The 27,326-nt window shown below is 39.8% G+C and overlaps 1 protein-coding gene across 1 annotated transcript in view; it reads right to left on the minus strand.

The window, feature by feature from the left end:
- The window catches only part of EGF (epidermal growth factor), a 61,223-nt gene that overhangs the window by 30,419 nt on the left and 3,478 nt on the right, over positions 1-27,326 (minus strand). The window contains 9 exon segments of the mRNA XM_081999223.1: positions 742-867; positions 2,117-2,239; positions 4,759-4,881; positions 5,888-6,013; positions 10,614-10,816; positions 12,403-12,633; positions 15,711-15,892; positions 16,839-17,038; positions 20,522-20,653. Coding sequence (XP_081855349.1) covers positions 742-867; positions 2,117-2,239; positions 4,759-4,881; positions 5,888-6,013; positions 10,614-10,816; positions 12,403-12,633; positions 15,711-15,892; positions 16,839-17,038; positions 20,522-20,653 — 1,446 coding nt within the window.

Raw genomic sequence — 27,326 nt, forward strand, 5'->3', positions numbered from 1 at the left:
CATCACCTATCCAGCTAACATTGTAAGTAACAGTAGAAGACAAAATGAAGAACAGAAGCACAAAGAAATGAAGGCCCTTTGTCCTACATTTCACTTGCCTCAGAAATCAGAGATAAATGTGAATATAGGTTTTCGGCATCAGTGCCTTGCCCAAGATCAGCCTCAAAATTTGTGATAGAGGCAGTCACTAGCCTCGCTGCATTTCACAGAGTGACTTAGCCTCAAGACAATCTTCCCTCTGCATTTCACAGCATCACCATAAAATGCCAGAACACTTGACTTTTGCACATGAGAAGCCTTTCACTGTAAAAGCAAGGAAGATGCTGTCCTCCAAAAAAGAAAGCTTTTCCCTTATTCCTGAAACAAATGCCCTGTTCAGCAAATGCAGACATCTCAACCCCAATTCTGTAACACTGGGCAGAAACTACACCCACATTTATATGAAGGCACAAAAACCTGAATACTGCAGATAGACCTCTGCAGCACAGGAGCCCAGAGTGAAATGCAGAAGTTGGATAATAGACTGAATCTTCTGCGAGGGAGACTGAACCACATGCTGGAGCTTGTTCTGGTATATTTCCAAAACTGTCTATTTTTCCAAACAATGAATACTTCCCAAGTTTGACAAAGTAACCTAAAAGCAGTACAAAAATGGATCCCAGTTATGCAATCTGCTTTAAAGGGCCCTAAAGTGTTTTTGCTTTTATTGGCAGAAATATGCAGGCATACCGAGGTACCGACCTACAGCAGTGCAGTGCTTTCTGTCTCGCTGAAGCTTATATCCAGGAAAACAAGCACATTCCCAGGAGGACGGGCTTAAAGAAGAACATATCTGACTACAGCCACCATTATCTGGAGATGTACAACCTTAAACAGAGCATTTGAAAAATTTAACTTTGTCATTCTAAGAAAAAAATACAACAAAATCAGAGGCATAAAGCAAGAGAACGATTCACTCTGCTTGGGATTTCTACAGTACAAAGCACCTCAGTGACTGACAGATTTACTGAAAGGCCTCCTGCTGAAATCAGAAGTCTAGTGAAGGGACAGCAAATTGGTAATAACAAATTGGTAATTTGCTATAAAGTAACCAATAGCAAATTGGTAATTCCAGAGTTTTTCCTGGAAATCTGCAACACAAGATGGGATGGGGGGGGAGGAGGTAGAATATATGAAGAGGGCTTCCATGTGCTCATTACTTCAGAGAACCCTTTCTCTCATGCAAATCTCATCCCATCTACAACAGAATAACAAATTTTATCAGACTTTGCACTACATGCAAAGAAACAGCAAATTAACGCCATTCTCTCCCAGAAGTTAATTAGGCTAGGATGGTGAATTGATACTTTCTAATACAACAAACCAAGATTTCATACAAAAAGAAGCTATCCTTCCTTCTTGGGGCTGTACAATAGTTAGAGCCTCAATGCCAACCTGAGCTTACTCGGTGGAGTGTCCCTTGCAAAACAGCAACACTGACTGAATTTATGCGTACAGTACGGTCCACAGTACGTAAGGGATGTAAAACAAGAAGGGGATTTGTCAAGGTGTAAGACTGGCATTAATGGAGCTTTCTAAGACTGAAAGATACCGTTGAAAAGCTACAGTCCCCTGAATTTGGAAAGCTTGCTGGAATGGGGGATGACAGATGAGTGGGTGTAGCAGCTTCAAATATTCTGACTGCAAAAATTCCATTTGTGGGTAATTAGATGAAATTGCTATAAGTTAGAGTGCTCCGAACCTGGGTTAAATGATGCCAATAAATTCATCTTCAGATTTCACCCAAGCCCTAATTTTGTACCTCTATTTCCCTCAAATATAAATTTTAGATGTCTTCTGCAACAAACATCTGGGCAATACTTTGATCTGTGCTGACAACAAAAGAATTTGGCCTGCAAACATTGTATGTTGCTGCTAAAAACATCTATTTAAAAATTAAGATGAATATTGCTCGTCTCAGCATTCAAAGCGCCTGACATACCATTGCCTCCTCTCTTGTACAATCATTTACTGCTGTGCAAAATGGGTGTAAAATGCCATCATTCACTTCTGGCTCTCAGTGCCAAGAGCAAAGAGAATTTGGCAGGCACTACAGCTATAAAAAAATGTTACTTACCCGTGCATGCTTTGCCATCCACTTTGAGTACAGATCCTTCAGGACAAAAGCAAACAGGACCCTTAGATGTTTGAAGGCAATCATGGCTACATTCAGTGTCGTTACTTGTACAGGGAATTAGCTCTACAGTAATTTTAAGAGGAAAAAAAAAAATCTTAAATTATGATAAACATTTTTACTAAGGCCTCCAGAAGAGATGTTAACACTTCCTTAAATAACAAAAGAAAATGTAAAAAATGTTTTAAAAGTGCGATGTTGAGAGTACAACACTTCTGTGGTCTTTCTGGGGTTTGTTTTGGTTTGTTTGGGTTTTTTCCCAAAATTTTTTTAGCACCCTCTCCTAATTATAGCAAAGCAGAAAGCCAAAATTGCTGGGTCCTGAAGCCATCATACTGATCAGCTTTAAATTTTCCAAATTTGTATGAAGATCTTTTATCAAAATAGAAATAAATTTGAAAACTTTCTTTTTTGCATTTCATAAAAAATGGATCAGGTTTTGAAAACTACAAAGAAGTTATACTGAAAGAATAAGTACAAAACACAAAGAGAATGAGGAAAAACTACTTTCCTACTACTGCAAGGATAACACAGCTAGAATCAATGAAAACAGGAGATGAACCTTCGAGAAATATAGCTCCTTAGTGGCAATTTTTGAAGTTGTTGGGGCAAAACCACCTGAGGCTGGCAATAGCTTTCCTTTACTTTCCATTATAATTGTTGCAATGCCAACGATTTTTTGAGTATTTCTTTACTGCGGTTTCACAGGCCATCCTCTTTCCACCGTCAGTATTGCAGTGCTGCATCCCGTTATGCCCATTCTAGTGCCATATGGCAACACCCGCTGGAAGACCGGAACTAATGAAAGTTTCCCACAGCTGCTTCTTTGAATCAGCTGCATACACTGGCTTAAATGGTGCATAGCTGTTGCAAATATTGCTTCTGCAGGGCAGCTGTGCTCCCGGCTGGGTTGTTCTAACCCCTTAAGCAGAGTGAAGAGGGTCATGAAACTGATCTTCTGTTTCTTTCTGACTAGAGCTTGTGGCTTTAGATGAAGAGCTTGGTGCAGGACTTGGAGGACAAAGCATCAACGTGTCTGGTCAGCACGTGGACTTCTCACCTTGCATCTCTCTCTCAAGCTGCGTAGATGGTGACATATCTGCCTTGTGCTGCAGTAGTTAAGGAGTTATACTGTCCATGCTGCATCCCTAGCCTGTGTTAGAAAAACATTATTTTCTATCTAATTTGAGCCAATCAAAATGTAGGCATATAGTTCAAGCTATACTCTATCCAGAGTAGGACTGAGTTGCATTGTGTCTAAGTGTTGTTTTGCACACAAAAGGATATCCCACCTCCCAATAGCCTCTGGCTGCAGGGCTCCCATAAGTCTTCTGTCACATCTGGCTGCCTTCTGCAGCTGTCACACACACCCTGGACCCCCACATTTGGGTCACTGAATCCTACTCCTGGCTCCCTTTTAATAGAGAGGGAGAAGTGACTCTTGGAGGTCTAAAATAGATAGACTGACTACTAGAGTCTGTTACACTCTGTTACTCTCTAGTAGCGATATTTAATGTACCCTAGGTCCTGATCCTGCCATGGTCCAGACTGAGCTCTCTGGTGTACACTGGCATCTCTACTTGGGGCATATACCAACGTTTTAATTCCATGGAAACAAGTAGAAGGACCATTTGCTTATGCCTAAGTTTCACTTCATTATGAAATAGAAAAGTGTCTGGGAATATCCCAAGACCTCACAACTTGGATGCATTTCACATTTTATGTTCTAGACTTACTTTAGAAAGGTTTAAATCATTTGCAGGCTGAATATACACAATGCTGCATAAAGGGAGAACAAAAACTTTCACCTCCGACTCTTACTATGACTAAAATATGGTCCTTGAAGCTTACTGACAGACAGATCTTTGGTTTTCCCTCCACTTCTCTGTGTTCTCTGCATTTAGTTTATTCACATTTATTCAGCTCCACAGAGCTTCCTGGTTTAGGTACCTACATCATATAGATAAGTTCTCTCAGGCATACTTCTTACACACAATTTAATTAATAAAAGAAAAAGAAAAAAAAAAACAAAACAAAAAACCACGAGTACAGCAGTCCCCCGGAATAAATCAATTTTATGAGTACTTCTGTGTGTCTTATTCATTGTAAACAGATGCACATGCATTTAATTTCATTAATTTCATGCACATTAGCAATGCTATCAACCCTGACCTGAAGAGAAAAAAGACGATGTTGTAAGCTGCTCATTCAGAGACTGTGCAAATTGTTATGCAGGTTAGATAGAGTGAGCCAAATTCAGAGACCACATTTAAAAAGCTATAACTGCTTATCCACCTAGAATGTGCCACAGAGCCTAATCTGAGCAAAGAGGTCTCTCTAGAGACCCGGCTCTTTTTTTTTTTTGCCTCCTGAAGAGGCTTGCACTTGATTATTCACGTGTAACTTACACTTCCTTAAACACGACATCTGAATTCCGTTCACTCAGTTTAAGCTGATCCTACTTACATAATAAAGGATTGGAAACGAGCAACGCAACACGCACGACTTTCAGCGGTTCCAGTGTCAAATCAGGACTCTCTCCAATATCGTACTGGAGGAGGCATTTATGTATTACTGCTACTTACCATGACATGTTTTCCTATCAGGCAGCAGAACAAAACCTCTTGGGCAGGTGCAGTAATAGGAACCAGGGATGTTCACACAGCCCAAAGTACAGCCGTGATTCCAGAAACCACATTCATTGATATCTGCCAAAAGAAGCACTTGCTGTGTCACAACATCATCATCAACCAGTGTCAGGGAATTAGATTAATGAGACAAACTAACGGGCTTCAAGAAGTACTTCTTTTTCCCATTCGTTTTACAAAAATATGTTGGTCCTAATAAATGATGAAAAAGAGAGTTTGCAGACCTTATTCAAATAAGCTTTAAACACTTTCTAGCGAAACCTACTCAGGCTGCACGTGTCCAGCATATGTGCCTAGACTTTCAAAAGTATGCCTTCCCATACGGATTCCAGTGACAGATAAATCCTGTCTGCAGCCAAAAAATATACGTTATATACTTTCTTCAGATAAAAATTCTTTTAGAATAATGGGCCCCAACATGACTTAAGTAAAATTCTCAAAAGACAGAAGTAGTTTAGAAGTTGAAATTCGGAAAGCCATCCTGGTGAATTCCCCGAGATCTGGGTGCCTGCTGCTCAGGCAGGTCTGTAGATCCTGTAAGCTAGGAACTGTGATGACTTTATGTCTTTTCAAATGTGATCATGTAGTGAAAAAGATGCTTGTAAAAATTAGATGTAAACTATTATTAATAGTAATGTTAGATTTTTATTAAAACAATCCAGATTAAAACCTTTAGGAACATGTTGAGAATTTATGTCTTTTTTGAAAGTGGGGCTTAAGACAGCCATCTTGCTGCAGGGTTTTTCAGTGTTTCACCTTTGTTGATATATCTGTCTAGCTTTTTATTTAAAAATTAAATAAGCACCCATAAGCATGTCTGCTTATCTGAAGCTCCTTTAACTACTCAGGCTAAGACCAAAACTTCCTGCAAGAATAGCATTTGTGACGTTTTCATAGGTCTCCTTTTAGACTATTTCAGTACCTGGAAGTACACAAAACTGAAATGGCACAACTGGAATTTTTAAGATCTCAGAGTGTTTTTTCCTACTCAAGATATGAGTAAAGTAAAAGAACAGAGAATTTTTTCATCTGATTGGATAAAGCTGATGGGCGATTCGCATATTACCTTCACAAAACTGTTTATTTCGACTTAAAATAAAGCCACTAGAACATTTACACCGATGAGTCCTTGAGTCTGGCCTGCAGATTCTTCTTCTGCACTTTTCTTTGTTCAAATCACAGGTTCCTTTTTCTGGAAGAACAAATATAGTGTAAATGTAATGGAGTTCTTACCATATCAACCATCAAGTAGAAACTCTTTTGAGAAAAGGTGCTCAGTGATGTGTCTTCTTCTCAACAGCTACTTGCTCAAAGGAACAACTTCTTATTAATAGAAAATAACATCTATTCTTTTCTCTTGATAAAATCAGGTCAAAAGCCACTATAAACATGAAAGTACTTGGAAGACTAAGAGTAGGTCTGTGTGAACGATCATTTCTAGCTCCGTGTCAGCACAAGCAGACCTAGAGAGAGCCTGAAGTAGGGGATGGTTTGGGTGCATATCTATAGCGACTTGTGAAAGGAAAACCCTGTGTAGCAGGCTTCATATGCCACCAGTCCTGCACAGTATTATATGTTACCAGGCTCTGTAAAACACTCAGAAAGAAGAGAGCAACAGAGAGCGAGCACACAGGCAAAAAGAGAAAAGAGAGAAAAGAAGAGAGCAAGCATAAGATGGCTGGAAATTATTAGCACAAAGCAGTGCTCGAGCCTCACGCTATTTAACAAAAAAAACAGCTCACAGATCATAATTACCATACGTTTTATTGAGACAAAAAGTACTAGCACAGTCTAGAGAATCTTTGTGCTGGAGTGGTCCTGGTTTCTGACTATGAGAAATACAAGCGTTACAAATCTTGGACTCAGATTTAAAACTCAGAATGTTTCTGATGTCCAACAAGATATGCTCACAGTTTCTTCAAAGGAAGCAGAAAAAAGTACCCAGCAGATCCCCAGAAGCCTTCCTACTTGTCCTGCTTCACAGAAAAAGGCAAACAGGTATTATTCAAGTATCTTTTTTTATGAGAAGGATTTGCAGAACCTCGTGTCTGTGCTCAGCTATCTTTTAGAGCTGGTGCTTTCACAGATATGCAACACTCGTGTTTTTATTTTTGTCTCCCAAACTATTATTTTTGTTTTAATCTTCCTAATCTTCTTCTAGGGTTGCTTGCCCCTTTCCCAAGCGAAGAATAGCCGAACTGCTGCTACCGAATGTGGGTATGCAGCCATCCACACACAACGCCGTCTTTGCCCTGTGCTGTCTGTGTAACACAGAAGAAATCATGGGCTCATTCAGGCAAAGAAATTTGTACATGAACAATTCTCTTGTGCTATTTCTAATTCACCCTCTAAATTCCAAGAGTTGGAAAGCAGCCTAATATTCGACATTTAGTCTTCTGCTAGCCACAATAGAGAAAACGCTGCCTATTTGGTGGAATGACAGATCACATCTATAAAAGACTGAAATAATTTCCCAGACACGAGGCTTCAGCTTGGCTGAAATCATCAATATTGCACTTATTTGCATCAAAATGGTTAATTTTTCTCTAAGAAAAGTTGTACCACTAAATGATACAGTGGTGTATGATATATGTGTATGGTGTATGATATATAATGATGTGTATATATATACACCCATACATAATGAGTGTCTAATCTTCAAATACAGAACTCATTAGAATGACAAAAGTGCATGTATATGCAATCACAAAACAATACAAAACTGAAACAAGACCACATTCAAGGCTGCATCTTATGTTTATCACTGGTGTTGGTTTTTTGCCCCTTGCTTGTACCATTGGTGGTGTTGGATTGAAGGTTGGACTTGATCTTAAAGGTCTTTTCCAACCTTAATGATTCTGTGATTTTGTGATTATTGTCTAATGAGACCTAAGGCACCAGGAATTACAGAAGAAATAACAGAAGCAATAATTTCACCATCTGGGCAATCTCAAGAGGATACTCCTTTTTAACCAAATAATTATTAGAACTTGATATTTCCATACCAATATGTTAAAAAACAATACTTCAAATCTTAAAGATTACTAAATTATTAATCACAAAGTTTTTAAGGTAATCTTTTCTGGAAGAACAACCCCTACAAACCACACTTCTAGTTTGTTTGTTTGTTGGGGGTTTTTTTTCCCTCCCATCACTTCTCCTATATGGAAATAGATGTTCTCAGATAAAAGCCTGATGCTGGTGTCTTACACTGGAAAGAAACACAACATAATTTCTCAAAAAAAATATTCTGAGTGTACTGAGTATCATTAATCTGTCAAAGAAGATACTTAAAAAAAATTCCAGAGGCAGTCTTTGAGATTTTAAGGTAATTAAGGTATTTTATGAGTCATTAATAAAAGTGTGAAGAACATTCCGGTAGGCATTTATAAATACACATACTGTCATCAAATCTGGGATTAGCTGTCAAAGAGAGTTGAGGTAAATTAAAGGCCATCTTCCAGAGGTAGTACTGCCATACTAAAGTTGTTGTGTGGGGTTATAGCAAACCCATAGCTGAATTAATGGTCTTCTCTGTACTTATTGGCCCTGACCAATCCAGGAAAGTCTTCTGAAAGAGAAAGGGAAGAGGGGACATGAGGAATTTAAGTAGTAAAATAAATAATCCAAATTCCAGTAAAAAAATCAAATCATGTCAGTTGAGCACTTGCCGTCAGTTCCCTTTTCATCTGAATGAACTCACTTGCTATCTGCTTTAAAGAAGGCTTGATAATTCACAGCTGACACTACATCGCAACATACATTTTCTTCGCTTGTACAGAGCATCCAATTAGTCTAGGTATGCTTTTATCTCCAGATTTCTCTGTTGTAAGATCAGCTATAAATCTCATTTGTACTCCAGGCTCATTAGTCCTCCTTTCATCCCAGTTCTTGCACTGGATAAGCCAAGTAACATACATGCGAAGTCCAAAAGGTTCATCTGGATTCAGGCTGTTAAGCTTCTTTCTACTCCATCACTTCCCAGACATTTTTACAAGAAGGTTTTTGGAATTTAAAAAAGGTGAACTGCTGACAACACTTACTGTCATACAAAAATTTACTAAACATGTTGAAAAATATAGGTGTATATACTGCAAGGCATTTAAAACCACTGGTAATTTATTTATTAATAAAGGTGGAGAAACCCTCTTTCCTGTGGAAAGAGAAACACCAGAAAGTAGCAGGTTCTCATGGAAGAAGTGGAATTAATCTTCTGAGAGAAGAATAAAAGCTAAGTGCCCATAGTCATTGAAATTATGCTACACACTCCTGTGGAGAGGACACATGGAACACAACCAATTAGCCCCTGAGGCTCAAGAGACTGCTACCATGAACTACCTTTCTTGGTCACTGTTTCTTCCTCTCCATCTTCATGCATATCCAGACAGGGTGACAGACATCCAAGGAGGCCTCATGAGACCTTCCAAATCTCATTGTAACGACCCTGAGACACGTGGACATGCCACTGTCTGCACCACAAATGTATCCTTCCCTAGTTACTCTGTGTGAGAGCACCAAACGTGTCAGCTGAACAAAGTGCTTCCATTTGCCAGGATGACTGTTTCCACCAAAGCAAGCACAGAACAGGTATTGTCTCTCAATAGAGGATCCTGGTGTTTACAACAATAAGCTTGATTTCCAGGAATACTTTCTCTTCTGCATCTCAACAGCTCTGCACTGCAAACAAAGCATTTGAAGGTGAAAGTTCCCTTGAAGATTTTGATTTTCCCTCTCAGACCAGGCTTCAGGAAGGAGAGACAGCATGGTACCATTATAAAGCTGTTGGTTGGCATGAAGACAGACAAAAGCCTGTTTTGTAGTAGATATTTAGAAATGGTTCAAGAGAGATATTTACAGTTTCATTTTTGCTCATATAAACAAACACCACTTTCTTCTCATGTCTTTATACCACCTATACCTCTGGGAACCCATGGCCATCTTCCCTTGGGAGTTCTGCAACCATTGCTCAACACACAAATGACTCTATGCTGTTTGCTCAGTTGTCCATATCCAAGCAAAACTGGTGACAAAAGCTATTCCATTAAAGCAAGAATACTCTATGTCTGCTTTCCAGAGATCAGAGAACAGGACATTATTTCCCCTAGACACCCCCCACTTCCTACTGCCTCGGCAGGAATCCTCAAGGAGAGCGAGCTATCCAAAGTCAACTACCTTCATTTTGTGGCCTACAGCGAAAGGCAGTGACATGACTACCTCAACCTGTAGGCTGCAACTGATATCGACTAAAGAGACCCAAGGCTCTTATTTCATAGTTATTATGGCAACTTCAAGTCTGTCTAAAACAGGCTGGCTCTAATCCAGCCATTTCACAGCAAAGCTGAGACATCCACAGTATCACTGGCATTTCAAATCCTTCAGTGCCATAATCATCAGAGGTGTTTAGATGCACATTAGAATAAAATTTAGAGAAAGGAGCAGACATTTGATGATCTACATGGTGAATTAAAAAGCTGCATGCTCTGTGCATTTAGCAGGACAGTATAAACATATCTTTGTGCAAACAAAGGGAAGAGAAGGAGAAGATCACGTTTATCTGCATATGCCTTCAGATTAATGAAATGAGCAGCTCACACTCAGCACACTTCCAGCCTGATACTCCAGCTGGAGTTATACACACCGAGTGGAACTGTGGATCACTGAAGTTAAAGGAAGCTTTTCCTTGACTTCACTGAGGCCTGGAATTTTGCTGAAGAACATTATTACTGTGCAAAATCAGAGTGTATGATGTTATTATTCTCACACATACAACTTTATCATTACAGTTTACTTACCAGAATCCTGAGGATCTGTTCTTACACCTGGCTGTTTAAAGGGATGCACCACTTTTATCTCCAGTGGTGGAAAAAATGATGGCTTCAGGCTAATTGTGACTACAACTTCTCCAGTATACTTGTTGGCTCTCCATATCATACCAGATTTCAACTCCGAATAGTACAGGTGCTCAGCAAAGAGAGACATACCAAGCAATTGATGTCTACAACAAAGAGAAGATAACACAAAGTGGCACATTACCTGATCCCTATATATTTAGTCACTCATACATTTTCTGAGCATCTAGTTCACTCAAGATCACTGCAAATAACCCTTCTTTGTATCCTTGACTTATATTATCTTATATGTATGGGAAACAGATGAGGTGCCAGAGACATTCACAAATAATCCAGCACCCAGAATCCTGCAGATTTGCAAGAAATAGAAGCAAAATGGATAACCTGCATTTCTCACAGTTCGTATGAGCTTCATTTGGGACTGGCTCAATTGACAGAGAAAGGCTAGGTATCACCCTGCTTCTGGGGAAGCCAGCAACTAAAATGGACACTCGCTTTGTTGAAGGATGTAGGCCAGAGCAGTTCCCCCATTTCCCAATTTCTAGTGCCTGCTCTGATGCTTCTGACTGCCCCAGGAAATCAGGATGGAGATGGAGGGGTAGGAGTAGGGCGTTCCTAAAATCCACCTTGCTGCTTCTCCTATCGCAGGAATTTAGTTTCCACCCGCTGGTCGGTTATAGCGGCCAGCAGGAACCACAAACGGGCCCAGTTTTAAGTAAGAGGGAAAACAGAAAAAATACTGAAAGTGGGATTTTTGGTCTCCACTTTCCAGTACATATTCCAGGTGGAAAAAGGAGAACCCGTATCATCCAGGCTCAAAGGGAACGTGTGGCTGCCGTAGTGAACACCAGCCAGCTCAAGGGAGAAAGGGGAAAAGGGTAAGGAAAAATCCGATGTGACAGCTGGCAAGGTAGGGAGAAACCAGCTCTGTGTTCGTCACACGCAAACGGTGTGCTGCGTATTTAAATCAGCAGGCCGGTAAAAACCATGTTTTTTTCTCATTTTGCGGTTGGCAATCCGGCCATGCTGACAGAAACCGCAGTGGTATGAGGTCACCTCGTTCTCGGTACCTCACCGAAAACGTGCCCACCACGGAGCATCTGCGCCACTGCACAGCATGAGGGCAAAGGTGAAGGGCACCCAAAGGCACAGGGGTCTGACAACCCCCTCAGCCGTGCTCAGCCCCAGCGCCGGCGGGCAGAGGGGAGCAAGTCTGTTGCGTAGGACAGTTTTCACCAGGCCTTCCGGTGCCTGGGCCTGAGCACAGGGGGTTATCCGAGCCTCCCGCCTGGCGGCTCCGGAGGACAAGGGGCTTTAGAGGAGGATAGGGAAGACCCAATCTAGCTCAGTCTCTTGAGCATAGCTGAGACACCTGAGCTCACCCACTGTGACCGTGGACAAATCATTTAATCTCTTTGGTTTTGGCTTCTCTATCTGCAGAAAAAAGCCACTAATAAATGCTCAGAGAAGATTTCTAAGGATGAAGTAGTTATCATTTGCTAAAAGTTTGGAAGATGGAGAGTACTGAGTGGCGGTATTACCCTTACAATAGTGACTTTTTCCCATTTTCCTATCAGTAATTTTAGATTTACAGTTACAGGCCATTTGCACTACACTTTGTACTCCTTATTGTGTTATGAACTGACAAAATAAAAGGGAGAATGAGGAAGAGAGCTTAACTGCGTCCCTGGGAAATGAATGTTTTATTTCTGACAAGCTCAGGAAAACTCACCGGATAGAATTTTTGAGCAAACGAACAGCTCCACCATCATAGTCGCATGATCCAATATGGGAAATCTCTTTCCCGTGGTCATGCTGAATCCAGTAGAGCCTTGTGTCAACCAAATCTAGTGAGATGGCCTTGATTTTTTCTGTGGTTCTTAAAACATTTATCACATCACTTCCACTGAGGGACACTCGGTGTATGCTGGAAACTGTACCATCTGAAGACCAAAATAATAGCCTGCAGGCAAGAGAGGCATATTTTTTGGGGGGAAAAAAAAGCCCACCAAAAAAACCCAAAACCCAACAACAACCCCCCCCCCCCATTTGTAACATCACATCACTGCTACACACTCCTTGTTTAGTTGCTGCTGTATAAGGAATTTTTCAATCTTACCACAGTGCTTTCAGAACCAAAACTGATAATAAAGCAAGGGACTTGCTTAATATGTACTCAACCATTTCAGGAAAGCCCCATTTACATCTCCCCTTTACATGGTTCTATTAAGAACAGAAATAACTTTTTACAACAAAGTGTTGCCTGTTTAACAGAAGCAATATTACCACAGAAGTTGTGTTACAGTTGTTTTCTTATTTTAATAAATGTGTTTCTATCAGAGACTGTAAGACTCTGTTCAGGAAGCAGTGAGATCCTAGAAACTTCTCTCATGTAGGTCAAGCAGGAATCAGCCCAGCTTAACCACGAAGCACTAGCGTTTGTCTCTCTGCTTTGTTCGGCCATGCAGCTGGAGAAGGAAACTGGAATAACCTCTCAAAGCTGCAGGGAACCCCTGCAAACTTGGGGAAAGGCACATCTTTGAGGCAGATACGCATTGCCCTCTGCCTCTGGGGAGGAATCTGTCTCCAGAAACTCTAGTGTAACACATCACTTAAGTGCTTAATGTAAAAACACCATTTCTATTACTGTTCTCATTTCTTTCTACCTTCTTGCTGGTTATAGCAGCCAGACTATGCTGTCATTAAATTAACACACAGTCAAAATACAGCTCCAATACTCAAAAGAGTTATGCACTGAAGCTACTTATATGTCAAGTTATTCATGGATCAGAACCCGGATTTACTACTGTGACTAAGGTTAACAAAAGTCCTTCCAAAATAGTAAATTATCCTTATTCATGTATCTTTTATTTTTTAATATTTGTGTTTAGATTCTTTGCTTGGGTTTCTCATGTACACAAATTCCAAGAAGCATCATCATTCTGCATTGTCTTCACAAAATTTCAGAATTTATATTCTGAAAAACAATGTAGCATAAAGCTAGCTTTACTACATTTATGTTAATCATTTGTTGAAGGCCCCAAAATGGCTTAGATCTCACTGGCAAGGGAATATACTAAACTAGTAGGAAGAATCAGGCCCTGCCTCACAGCTTTTCCTCACTGTTACATAGTCTTTAGTTATCATAGGATACTAACGCATAGGTGAAAACATGTTTCCAGAAGGACAGCCCAAATTTATACCGACATTTTTAAACATTTTAATAATATGTGCTTGCATTTCTATAAGCCCCTGTTATTTATGAAATGTCACTACTCTGGAAGTTTGGACAAATGCTAGGATTTACTTTTTACAGATAAGGAAACTAAGAAACAAAGGTGGTTATAGTCTCTGTGAGCAACTTCTGCAAATCACTGTAGGGACAGGATATGATACGAAAAAACAGGAAAACAGAAGAAGAATGAAGATTAGAAACCATCTTGAGTAATTGCCAGCCTTCACTGTATTGCCCTCTATTTTTCCTTAGTCTTAATCCTTATTTTTTAGCATTTCTAAACACCATTACAAAATAAATTGATCTTACAGCAATAGTTATATTATTACTGGGAAAATAATCCTAACACTGCTAATATCCAGACACATCTTTTGAGAAAAACTCTATTTTGAGAAAAACCCTAGGGTGTCACACTGACCTTCATTACTTGAGTTGCACACATTTGAAGGAAGACATTGTTAATACCAGATTTAACTCATGTTTATGCCTGTGCACGTAAACATGCTGGGGTTTTTAATTCACTTCACTTTAAAAATAGAGCCCTCAGAGTATTCATACAAGTAAATTTCCATAGGGCATAAAAATTATGTTAGACTTCCTAGAGCCTACTTTCTTTACAGTTCATTATTGCCTTACTGGCCTGCTGTAAGCACACGAGTACAGCTTTTATGCATGGTGAATCACACCTAGGTGAATATAGGCACCTGAGTCTTCCCAAACTTCGCCTAAGTTCAGCGAATATATCCCTATGATGCCACTTGTAACATGTGATTCATTGGCATTTGACAGTGGGTTTGAGGACTTGTGAATATTTCCGAGATTGGCAAATACTACATTCAGAAGAAAATCAGAAAAAAAAAAAATTATATAGGCTGATGTTCGGGCCTTTAAATCCCACCCAAATTATAAGACTACAAAGAATACTAGTAATGCTACTAGCATCAGAAGATTGGTTTATGTATAAGTGTACTAGGAAAGGGCACATAAGCCTTAATATTAAAATAGTTTCACACACTGCTGAGCAACTTTACTGCAAGTCAAAAGTGGCAACAAAAACATGCTTTTGCTGTACAAAGCAGAAGCAGCTCGAAGTCTCCTCAAGCTTATATTTTTGCAACTTTAATGGCAGGGGTTCATGTGTAAAGAGAAATTAGTGTGGAGAGACCACTGTGACAATCCATATGGATATTTCTAGAGGCCAAATCTCTTATGTGAGCATGGTTCTCAGTGTAAATAGCTCGAAGCAGAAAGAAGAACCTTTATGAAGAACAAATTACTAGTGACACAAAGTAGCAACAGTAGATTCAGAACCAATATTCAGAGCAACTGGCAAAGAGACAAGGGAAACAGGAACAAAACTGTAAGTTTAGACCTTTTTTTCAGAAAACATACTAATTTATATTCTAAGTGTGCCAGGTTTCGAGCACAAGTGAATCCCAGCATTTGCAGGCATCATTCCCCTTGTTGCTCCAATCCTGCTTTCTGCTGCCCTGAAACTTTGCTGCCTGCGAGAATGGACCAGCAATGTCTCTTTTCTCTCAGCTCCCCTCACTAGCAAAATTTTTGCTGATGATCAAGAGGTATAGATTCTGCATTAGACTTTGGTGGGCTTTTCTCATGCGCTTCTCTATTTATATTTTATATTCTTATTAATCTTTTATCCTCTGTTGTCAAAGTTCAAGGAGGTATTGCTCTATAGATAACACACTGTGCACAGATTAGCCCCGCAGCCTATAAACCACAATCATAGCACTGTGCATATTTTGAGTCCATTTCAATGATATTACTAACCTAGTTAAATTTACCTTTGCGCGGCATCAATGGTGATCCTTGTGGGATGACCAACATCTCTTAGGAGAACTCGACGTTTCTTCCCATTCATGTCTGTCGCTTCTATGGTTGCTTTTTGTCTATTGGCCCAGAGAATGTCTTGATTTATCCAGTCAATAGCAAATCCTGAAATGCCTTTGTCTATGTAACATAATCTCTGTAAACGAAAAAAAAAAAGTTGACAACAAGAAATATACTTGACTTTCAATATAGGGAACAGAGTGCCTTTGCCTGCTTCATTTTCTGTCAGACCTGTAGATATTTCTCTTATTTTTTAATCACTTTCATTTGGTCTTTGTACTTACACATACTCCTTCTGCACTGAGTGATCTCCTGTGAAAGTGGAAATTGCTCTCCATGAGAAATACATTGGATTAATCTTTTAACTACAATGTCTTGCATTTGGCACGCTATGAAGCACCCTGACCTGTACCCTTACAGGTGGAAGACTTCCTAACACATGGTTGCTGGACACTGGTCCTTAAAAATCAGTGTAAAATACATCAGTGAAGACTCCACATGGGTACAGGAACACTGGCAATCTCTCTCAAACAAAAGAAGGCTCTCAAAGCACTAAAGTTCAGCCACAACAGCCTGTCTGCCCTTCTTAATCAGACAAATGCAATGAACTGCACAGCTTTTTCTGAACAAAGGATGAAGTGCTAAAAGAAGCATTTATGCAACCATAGAAACCAATAAAAGGTTTGAGAAAAAATGAGTAAGAATTCAAGCACATTCTTCTCATACCATTTGTGCCAGTTTGAGTTACAGTAATCTGGAAGATAAACTTCCATAATGCCAGGAATTAATTTAAAACTGTAATAGAAACATTATTGTCTTTGAAGCTTTAGTTTGTCTGAATTTCCTCTCCTTCATTTTTAACTCCCCTTCACTTGATCCGCAGAAAATACTAAATGTACTGTGAATGCCAGTAAAACAGCCTAGACTCAGGACCATAACTATTACAACAGCAAAACTATTAAATAAGTCTTAAGTGCTAATCAATGAACAGGAATGGCAGAATTGTACCTAAAGAGCAAGTGGTTTCCATGGAGGGTTTTATACCCATTAGCTTGGAGAATTCCAGAGAACTGATTACTTACCTCTCGTTTTGTGCCATTCAGGTGAATTCTTTGAAGTAGTCGCCTTTCAGAGTCTACCCAATAAACTTTCTCTTCTGTATAATGAAAATCCATAAGCGTTGACTGACCAGTATCAGCCACCAACCTTTCGTGATTGGTCCCTTCAGTGTCAATTCTAAAGATCGCATTTCCATGGCTAAAAAGTAGGAATGGTGCAGGGTCTGGTGTGGAGAAAACAAAAAGGGACCAACTAATAGATAAGTATTGCACTTTTGCTGCATTAAGTTCTCATCAGTATCAGACTAGCCAAAGAGAAAGTTCAGGATCTAACCATCTCTCTCATATTTTAATGATAACTTTCCACACATGTCACAGAGAATATAAGATATAAATGTAATGGTCCTTTCACATCTGATGCTGAAAATTACGTCAAAAATCTGAGTCATGAAACTGAGATTGCAGTGGTTGTTACCACTAGTCGCAAATCCTACAGCCTAGTCAGAATTCAGAAGAACCATTGCATGCATGCTAACAGAGGTTGGAAGAATTATTCCATGGGTGCATCTCCAAGTTGAAGACTGCTTCCAACTACTGCGCTATAGTAAGAATTTATCACAGAGAGGTAGGTGGTCTGGAGTCTCACTTTAACTATGCAAACAGGGAAACTGAAGATCCCAAGACAGGACAAAGGAAGAAGCTAGAAACTGTGGAGGTTTCTTGTGATGCAGAGGGCTGAAGGAATCCAAAAGACTTGTACTCAAAACTCCTACAGCTCAACAGCAACAACTCCTTCCACACAAAATCTGTGTTCATACTGAGTGAAAGGAAAGAGCGTATTGGTAACTTAACATGAAATATGTTAAAATGAAAGGCATTCCAGTTATGCCCCAAACTCTAGAAATCCAATTAAGGTTGAAAGTAATGAGCAACTAGGATGGTCCAAATAGCCTTAATGTAGCCTTAAAACCAGGTCTTTAGTATGGAAGTAAAATTAGTAGGGCATAATGGTTGGGGCTGCAGATTACACTAACACAGTTTTATCAAGTCATCTCTGTTATTTTTAGGGTATCACCATAGGGCAGGGGAACCTGCCTGAGGAACCTTAACTGCATTTCCAAACCACAATGGTTTTCATTTAGGCAATTTGAATATTATGGATGTCTATCAAGTGTGTAGCGGAGGAAAGGAGTTTTTATGTAACCAGTCAAATTTTAGCCTTCATTTCAAAAAGAAACATTTTTTTTAATAAATAAATAAATAAATAAAATTTGGGTGTGTACAGCCTAGTCTTTAATTTACCATTAAAACAACATCCAAAGAAGAAAGCCCATTGTGGTGGTAATGGTGGGGATTTATAAAATAGTTTCCTGAAAAAACAGATCATGGCACACAAGTAATGCTCTAACCAGGTGCTCTATTGATATAGATCCAACAGAATGACAGCTTTCAAGCCCGTCTAATCACTTGCTGACTTGATCTTCCTGCAATGCAGAGCAACTCTCCGTTTATCAGGAATGGACGTCATCAAAGATTCACTATCATCAGTTTTCTTGCACATATACTTTTGAAAATTAAACTGGTTTTATTGACCAAGTTTGCAAAGTTTCAATTAAATATCTTTACTATTAGCATGAAACCTGAGGCTTTAAACTCAACAAACATCACTTCTACAAATTTTAGCCAGACGCTCCACCTTCATCATGGTTGTAAGACGGTTTGATTCAACCCCTTTCACAACAGAGGAATGAGACCAATTTTGATTTCTCCAAGTGAAGAGCAAGTTAGGCAGGAAGTTCTGACAAGTACCCAAGATGTAATTTTCCTCTGTTCGCAAGGAAGATGATCAGTACTCTGTTTCCATACTAACAGACTGGTTTGTATCTCAAGTTTTCAGGCTATTACCCAGTTAGAACAGCTGCTTCTAGGATTTGAGAGACTCCCTTTTTCTGCTGCTATTTGCATTGAGCAACCCCATGTGAGAATATTTAAACTATGAAGCCTTGCTTTATGTAAGTGGTAAATGAACGGTGAAGTGTAGCAAGGTTGATTTATCTCAGGAATTTGACAGCTGTACTGCCTGCATTTTTGCCAATTAGTTGACCAAGAGCATTTATAGACTTTGTTTTCGTCCTTTCCAGTCTCTGAATTTCCTATCAGGCATCCATAAATGAGGGCTGTAAATGGAACAGGGACCGAACAAATCTAATTTTGATTGCAGAGGCACCAGTCAGATTTGGGTCTTAATTTTATCAGGGGTTTAATGAACAGGTAAACAACACCTACATCAAAGACCTTCCTGTCTTTAAAACATGAGGGTATTTCACTTGGTGTACGCCTACAGAAGGGTTTATACCTAGCATGAGGGTTCCTTATCCATCACAGTAGCTCCTGAACCATGACTCACTTTCTACTGGTGTTATAAATGTTAGCAATAAGGTTAAAAAGAAAGTTGAAGTCCTCCGATATTAAGGTAGGTTTGTTCTTTGAAAGATACCTGTGTACATGTATCACTGAGGTAATGTTTGTTTTCACTTCACTTCAGAATTGAAGAGCTTATAAAACATTTTATTAAAAAAAAAAAAAATTCTATTTAAGGGGCTAGAAATGTCTAGGCAGGACTGTAAAAAATCCAGCTTGGGTCTTTGTGAGTCACATGTTGCTGTCAACAATGATGATTCTAGGAGCTGAAGTGACCGTGTTGGTGCCAGTTTGGGAGCTGCACAGAATACTTTTTATTATATTTATGGTCCCAAAAGCTACGTACATGGGAGTCAAGTAGGTCAGAAACATACCCTGTCACATCCCATCTCTGCATTAGCGAGAGTCCCAGGCAAACATTAGTCAGAAAAAGAAAACCTGAGCTCCTGGAGCTGTAGCATATTCCAGACAGGAGCCAAAACCAGACATTTGGAAAACCGAGGTGGAGAGGTAAGAGGTGAACTTCAGAGCACTCCCACATCATACTGTAGATGCAATATAGAGTTAAACCAATCAATAAAATCCAACTAGATTTTTTTCCCATGGGTCGCATCAGTTGAGGACAAAATGAAGGCTATTTGAAGGCCATAACTGTGAATATCTTCCTCTTGGAAGAGCTAAAAATTTTAAAATTTAAATGCACCTTACACATTCAAAAATCAATTTATACGCTGAGGACAGAGCAAGAGAGAGAAAGAACTTACAATAGCACTCATGTTTATTAAGAAACCGCCAACAAGCCAATCCAAAATAAGGGCTTACTGCTTATGATTTCTCAGCAATGTCCCTAGAACCTAGACACACTGGGAAGACATCAATGCCAACACACTGAAAGAGGCAAAGGTAGCAAAATCTTGTGTACTGCTGTGTTTTCCTGGAAGTAGTACGGACTAAGAGTAAGAGTAAGGCATAAGAGTTTACAGTTCCAAGCACACAGAGAGAGTACGTCTACTAAACAGGAAGTCATTGTTTAGTTTTATATTTTTGTTTTCATATGTTCATTCATCTTCCCACCACCATGCTCTCCATTCTTCACCATCACTCTTCTGTGGCACCCACCTTTGGCCTTGCTGCTTACCCACACAGTAGAAGGGGCAGTCTTTCCCATCAGTGAACCAGTTGCCGTCCAGTAGTGACCAGCCAGGCATGGTTCACTTCTTTGAAAACTAATGCTAGCTAAATCTCTAAAGCTCTTTTTTCGTCATCAGAAAAGAAAAGTACCTTACCATTCACATAGCAAGACCATTTGTTAATACCCAAAGTGTAGCCAGGCAAACAGGAGCAGATGTAGGACCCTGGAACATTGATACAGGTTTGGCCACAGGTTCCCAAACCACCTTCAAGGCATTCGTCGATATCTGAAACATGTTTTTGAAAAGATCAGGAAAATTCAGATGGCAAAAGCAGCAAAGAGCAAAGAGAAAGGATACCCTTGACATAGTTATCTAATAATAAATTGGACACAAAATTTAATATCCCATCATTTACAAAGAAGAGGAGGATGGCTGTATTGCTTCATGAATTGGTTTCAGAATTATTGTTTTGTCCGTTGTCACATGCACGGTGATTTTTATTTTTATTAGAAGAATGTCCAGGGAAATTACCATTCTCCCTAGTGTCTGGGCAGCCTGGTCTCTGATTGCCCAAACACAGGCGAGAGACTTGTCTTGTACTCTATTTCTGTGATTTGCATTATCATTTGCTATCCAAATTCTGCCTACACCTGCTTCCACAGTAATAATTTTGCCAACAAATTAACAAACTTTGCAAAACAGCAAAGCGGCAAACAGACTGCCACAGCACCGAGTTCCACATTGAGCTCATTTTGGTTTGAGTCAACTCTCAAAAATACATACAAAACACTAAAACCCCCACGATACTCTGACAACAAGAAGCCCAAACCAAGGCAACAAGCAAACTAATTAGAAACTTGGCTTTTAAGTGGTAGATTAGGCAAAAGCCTTTAGGAATTAAAAGATATCTGATGTATTTATGGTGTTTTATCAGGGCTTGAGGCAGTAACTATTAATTAAGTCCTAAATTAAGAGCTTTATTTTTCAAAAAAAAGGCCACCACTGAGGAGCATATTTTACACTAAGGGGGAAAGATATTAACCCCTTTGGCAGTACCACAGATGATTGTCCCAGAAAATTTAGATAAACTTTAGTTCCTACTGAAAACAAATGCATCTGATCGTTAACCTCCCAAGGTGCTTGACATCTGGCAGTACCATATCCTGGGATATTTCTTTTACAACCACTGTGACTGTTGCTCTAAGGAGCAGCTCTTTCCCTGCCCAAGATCTATTTGATGTCAGTGGCTTTTGTTCTGGGTTTTATTCTCTGACTTTGCAGGTGCAGAAAAATAGGAATCAACACAAACTATTTTTTTAAAGAGACACATTTGATTAAGTCACTAAAGGACATCGATTCATAATCAAAACTACATATATGTATCCTGTTATTCCAGGTATAGCTCTCAACAATTACATTTTTTTCTGTATTCCTGATCAAGAATTTAGGGCAACAGAAGAAGAGCTTCTCCTTGAATAACTTCTCTTAGATGATCATTTGAATCAAGTGCAAATTATCACAGTGCTTCAGGAGGCCTGTGAGGGTTAGGTGCGGATTCCTCTAGTTCAGAGAAGGTCAGAAACGGCACCTCATGATAACTACAAGGAACTGCAATTTAACCAACTCACACCAGCACTTTGAAAGAAACTTTCTCTCTCAGTAACCTAGGGAGAGCTAAGCAACCAAATCTCTGATATCCCATGGGTCTGAGAAACTGGTCTCCTTTAACTGCTTTAAAAAACGAAGCGCAGCAGAAGTGTCTAGGAGTTTCTTCTGTGTCAGGTATCAAAGTTGTTCAAAAAGAATGTTAACGCTTTACAGCCACCTAACATGTCTGTACAGACTAGGGAATGTTTCCATATTGTTTTCAGAGTTTTCCCACAATGTTATGTTGCATGTTGAACTAGTTGGACAATGTATGAAACATAATCAGAGCACATGCAACTGATTTCTATGAACAGATTATGAAGGTAAAGCAGAAGCATTTTCAGCAACTCAATTCCATAAAGCACTCTAATTCTAATGCACAATCTCCTTCAGACAATCAGCTTTCAGGAGCATATTTTCCCACATGTACTAGGGATGTACATGCCATTCTCCACGGCATTAAAAGAGTAACTCCTCCAAATCCCCTCCAGAAAGGTTTGACTGGCTTAGAAGTTTGTTAATGGGCTACAGAAACCGTGAGCTCCAGTTTGCCAGTTTAAAACTAGCTACTGGTGGCCAACATTGCCTGGAGGTCATTGAAACCGAAGGGCTCTTTGACAAGGAGGGAGGACTTTGGTGACCTTGGCTCATTGTCACGGCTGCCGTCAGTGTTAGCAGAGATGGGAAGGAGTCTGCCAGCATGAACACTGTATCTCTCCCTGATGCACTGGTTTTCAAATGGAGTAACTGGCTGACTAAGCTGGACAGTTAAACTGATCTAGTCACCAGTGCAAGACTGTTGATAAAGGCAATAATGCAGCTCACGTTCATCAATATACTTTTATGACAATAGTGACTTGTTAAATAAACCTGATGATATTTCTCTGAGGAAATCGCAAGTATGGGTGATAAAGGCAACTGTGTAGATGCAAGATTGCTAAAGACAGAGGTCGTTTGACTAAGCGGTGTGAAACACCGATGAAAGAAATATTATTCAATCACTATAAAGAGCACATTAAATAAGAATAAGAAAGATAGGCCTGACCTAAAGATTGTATCTGGAAGACTTCTTACTCTGAAAAGGATTTGTGTTCATACCGGACAGAAAGCTGACCTCTTAGCATGTTACTGGGCAAGAAAATTCAAATCACAACACATATAGGAGAAATGAATGACAGTGGGGAAACAGTTTTACTTCTGTATATGGCAGCGGTCAGACTGTATTGGCATGCTGCTTGTATTTCTCAGATATAGGTTGTTAAAGGATCCTGAAAAATTAGAAAGTGTACACAAGGATAAAAAGCCTGGTTTGAGGGTAAGGAAAAGTGCCTTTCTCTGAGACTCTTAAAGAGCTCAGTCTGCTTAGATTATCAGGAAGAAGCTTGAGAGAAGGATTGATCACAAACAAAAGGTACAAGATTTTCTAAAGGACACTATAATCTTTTGCAGGAAAGATTTAACAAGGACTGATGGCTGAGAACTGAAGACAGGGAAATAAAATTTAGACATTAAATTCACAGTTTTATAGGAATTGTGATTCACTAAGGAAACTAGCTACCAAGAAAAACTGTGAAGGTGTGAAAAACATCAGTGGATATTCTCAAGTCAAGATTAGGCTGGGAAGACATGCTTTAACCAAGCACAGGTTACTGAGCAATGTACCAAGGTAACTGGACAATGACCTGTTATTTGCAGGATGAGTTTTCCAGCTTTATATGACTCTCCAAAGAAAAGCACACTGATTGATCGGGCTACGAGAATTTACACTGCCTCCCCAGTTAATTGTCCTTGAAGAGGGGATTTCAGGGTTATCAATCTTCCCATTTTCATCACCACCAAAGTTCATATAATAAAGCAAATCCCACACAGACTGAAAAGTGAGGAATGGCCCCAGCTGAAGAAAGGCTATACTGGAAGAATAATCGCCCAATAAAAGACAAGGGGCGCAGCGGTGACGGGCGGCTCGGCCACCACAGAACGTCCCTTCCAGTGGTAAACAGGAAGCCCCAACAGACACAGTGCTATTGTAAAACACGCCGCAGCGCTGCAAACACTCAGCTCTTATGGCACTACCAGCGGAAGAGGGTCCTATGCTTACCATGCTCTCTTCTTTGCTTAAAGTACAAAAATAAAACCCCCCAAAAAACAAGGAAAAAACAAAAGGCTGTTTCTCAAGGTTTAGGAGAACTCAATCATAAAACCATCCATCAGGTTTTACGATGTAAAACTGTAGCTAACGGTGCCTTCACCTGCACTCTTAGTGCCAAAGCGAAGCGTAGAGTTGCATCCTGCTGTAGCTGTTTTACGTGTCCTGGCAACCACATCCCCCAGTGGGAACTTTACCCTATGAAAGAAATCAGCTTAGTGAACACAAAAGCTGTCTGCAGTGCCCTGACAGCCAGCCCTGAAAGGAAGAATGAGGTTCTGCTCAGTTCTCAAAGGCCTCTTTATGCAAAAAATGCCTTGAGAATCAGCAAAAACGATGAATCATGTCATCATGATGTTGGCAGCTCTCAATGACTTTGCATACAAATATGCTACTTTACTGAGAGCCCTGAGAAAGGCTGTGATTGCAGAAGGTGAAGCATTAGTATGCCTGGCAGGGATACAGAGAAACCACAGTGAGCCACAACTTGTGTTTCATTATGGCCCTGAATACCTCATATACATAACATATACATGTGCAGATCCACACGCTCAAACAATCTCTCTCAAATTCGGTTCCTGTGGAGTTGGACTGGGGAATAACTAAATCCGTTATATCTGGCCACCACCATAATCTTTTCAACAAGGTTGAACATGAAATTTCATCTAGGTTGCAAAGAAAGCAGACCATCCCTTTTATCTGTTTTGTTAAAAGCATATAGCTCAAAGAACAGAAGATAGCCAGAAATGGAAAAAGATGCTCCGTCTATCAGCAGGTCACAATAAAATAGATGAGGCACAGCTCAATATCTCTCTCTCTCTAATTTTAAATGAGGTTTAAATTACAACCTGATCACTCACAATTTTTGAGTGGATAGAGGCTGTGAAGTGCTCAAATACTATGGTAAGAAATACACTGTGAATACAATAAGGTAGTTATCAGCTCCTGAACTCTTCCAGTCCAGAGACGCAGAGATGGTCATATCACAGATATGACAGCAAGAGCAATCATATAACTTAATCAACTATAAAGTAGAATCAAATTCAGAATTAAAATAAAATTCAGAAACTTGTAGACATTTTGAAGAGAAATGGCAAAAAAGATCTCGAGAGACTACAATATCTTTAGTTTTCTACCTTTCTAGACTCCAGGGTTTGAACACTAGAATGGAAAAAAGTGTATTTCGGTTTTGTCTTTGAAATAAATTCTATGTTTAAATTAGTAACTACAAAAGGGACCTCTACTTTCCGTATCATGCACCTTACAACATACTGTTATTGGCTTGCCTTTCAAAGATTAAGTTCATGAGGCTGTCATCTGGTCCTCTTTGAAAGGCATCAGCAAATACTGTCATCCAGCTCCCTTTAAAATCAGGTTTCAAATTAGATACTAGAAAGTAGTCAGTGTTTAAAACAGAACACAAAATTAATATCTGCTATTTTCCACTGAGCAAAACAATGATGAGTCTTGAAGTATTAGTCATTGGTGCCGGAGTCTGCCCCTTAGCCCTCTTCAGGATTAAGCTTCATGTGATGTGTGACGCCATTTCTGTCATTTCTTGTAACAATTCGCCTCCTTCCGATTTTGATGTCAGTTTTTACAGCTAAAGATTTTGTCCACATTCAGCTGGATCTAATTTCCAGAGAATTCAATGGGAATATTCTCACGAATTGGTCTGTGGGTTCAGACCCCTGTTCAAGAATTCCTGACTACTATTTGGTAACAATATTTTCAAGTGTCTTTCCCCAAGGCAGTATAATATGAAGTGAGCTAGCTGGAAGACCGCTGCTGAAAACAAGGAAACAAGCATGCCTCGACTGCAGCCCTTCTGAAATACAGAGGGAAACAGTGGTGTCTCAACAGGTTTATCCCTATGTCACGACAGGGGTAGACACCACAGTTCCCCATTGGCTCTTACTGCTCCTTATGCGATGCTTACGAAGAAAGGATAGCTGTGAATTAGTAAGGTTTTGGCATTTCGTATTTCTCAGAATACAGCATAAGAAGTTTTGACAGCGTGTCTTCAGAAGGCTGTATGGAGCGAAATGAAGCCAGGATTTAGCTAATTAAGGTGAATTTAAAGATGTAATACAAAGAGGAATAACAACGTTCCACACCACCAGTGCTCTATGGCGGGCGAGTGGTGAACAGTAAGAAAGAAAGGAGGGAAGCTTGAGACACGGAAAGATACATCTGACCAAAAGAGCTGACCTAGATAGCTGCAGTTGTCACCTTCAGTTGCAGGCTGTAGCTCTGTAGGAATGTGCAGCATGTTAGCCTTGAAGAAGTGACAAGGTCTGACCAGTTCATGTCAGAAGTTAGTAGAGATGTGCAGAGTTTAAGAACCTATGATTATATAAAACTTCAATAATGTGGGTTGTGTTTTGTCTTCTTCAAAAGCTTTTTTACATTATTGTTGTGGGGGTTTTTTTCCAGTAACTATCTCCCCTCACTTTTAAAACTTACAAAGTGAGTATTCAAAGTCAGCCCTGAAGCCAAAGTACACCTCCAGTCTTGCAGTATCCAGAACAGGATATATTTACCTAGGGTAGCCCAAGACTAACAGGCATCTAGTCTAAAACAGATAATGCAAGGGGCTGCTCTAGGGCCTTCTTCAGATAAACAGTGCCATGTGGGAAACTTTTTGGCCTCAAGTGAGGAAAGCATCTATACACCATGAGAGGACAAAAAAATAGTGTTGTTAAAGCAGTACTTGACAAGAGCACAGGCGACTGATTCCAACAGGCATAAGGTTCATCCCCTGGTGTACCATGTATGCTTACATGGTCGAATATGTTAGAAATCAAAGCTCTCCCAGGACAAACTATGCACATGTGTTTACCTTGTAGGAATAATAACTCCTGTGTAGCCCGGAACATTTTTCTTTAGAGGTAGAAGGTTCTATGTTTTCACTGGGGTCTAAGAAAGATGATTTCTTTAAAGGTAACTGAGTCCCCAGCCCTGACATCAGCTTAAAATAAATTATTAAGTCAAGATGGCAATGTCAAAAACTGCAGAAATGTTTCCAGTTCTACCACAACTTGCCAGTAAATTGACATGTTCATTCATTCACCAGACTAGTCGTGTTCTGACCTCATGATCTGATCTCCCATACTTTCTCTCTGATAAACCTTGCTGTTGTGGGACACAAGGCCCCTCTGAAAG

The sequence above is a fragment of the Phaethon aethereus genome (genome assembly GCF_964289735.1).
Source record: "Phaethon aethereus genome assembly, chromosome: 4".
Taxonomy (NCBI): Eukaryota; Metazoa; Chordata; class Aves; order Phaethontiformes; family Phaethontidae; genus Phaethon; species Phaethon aethereus.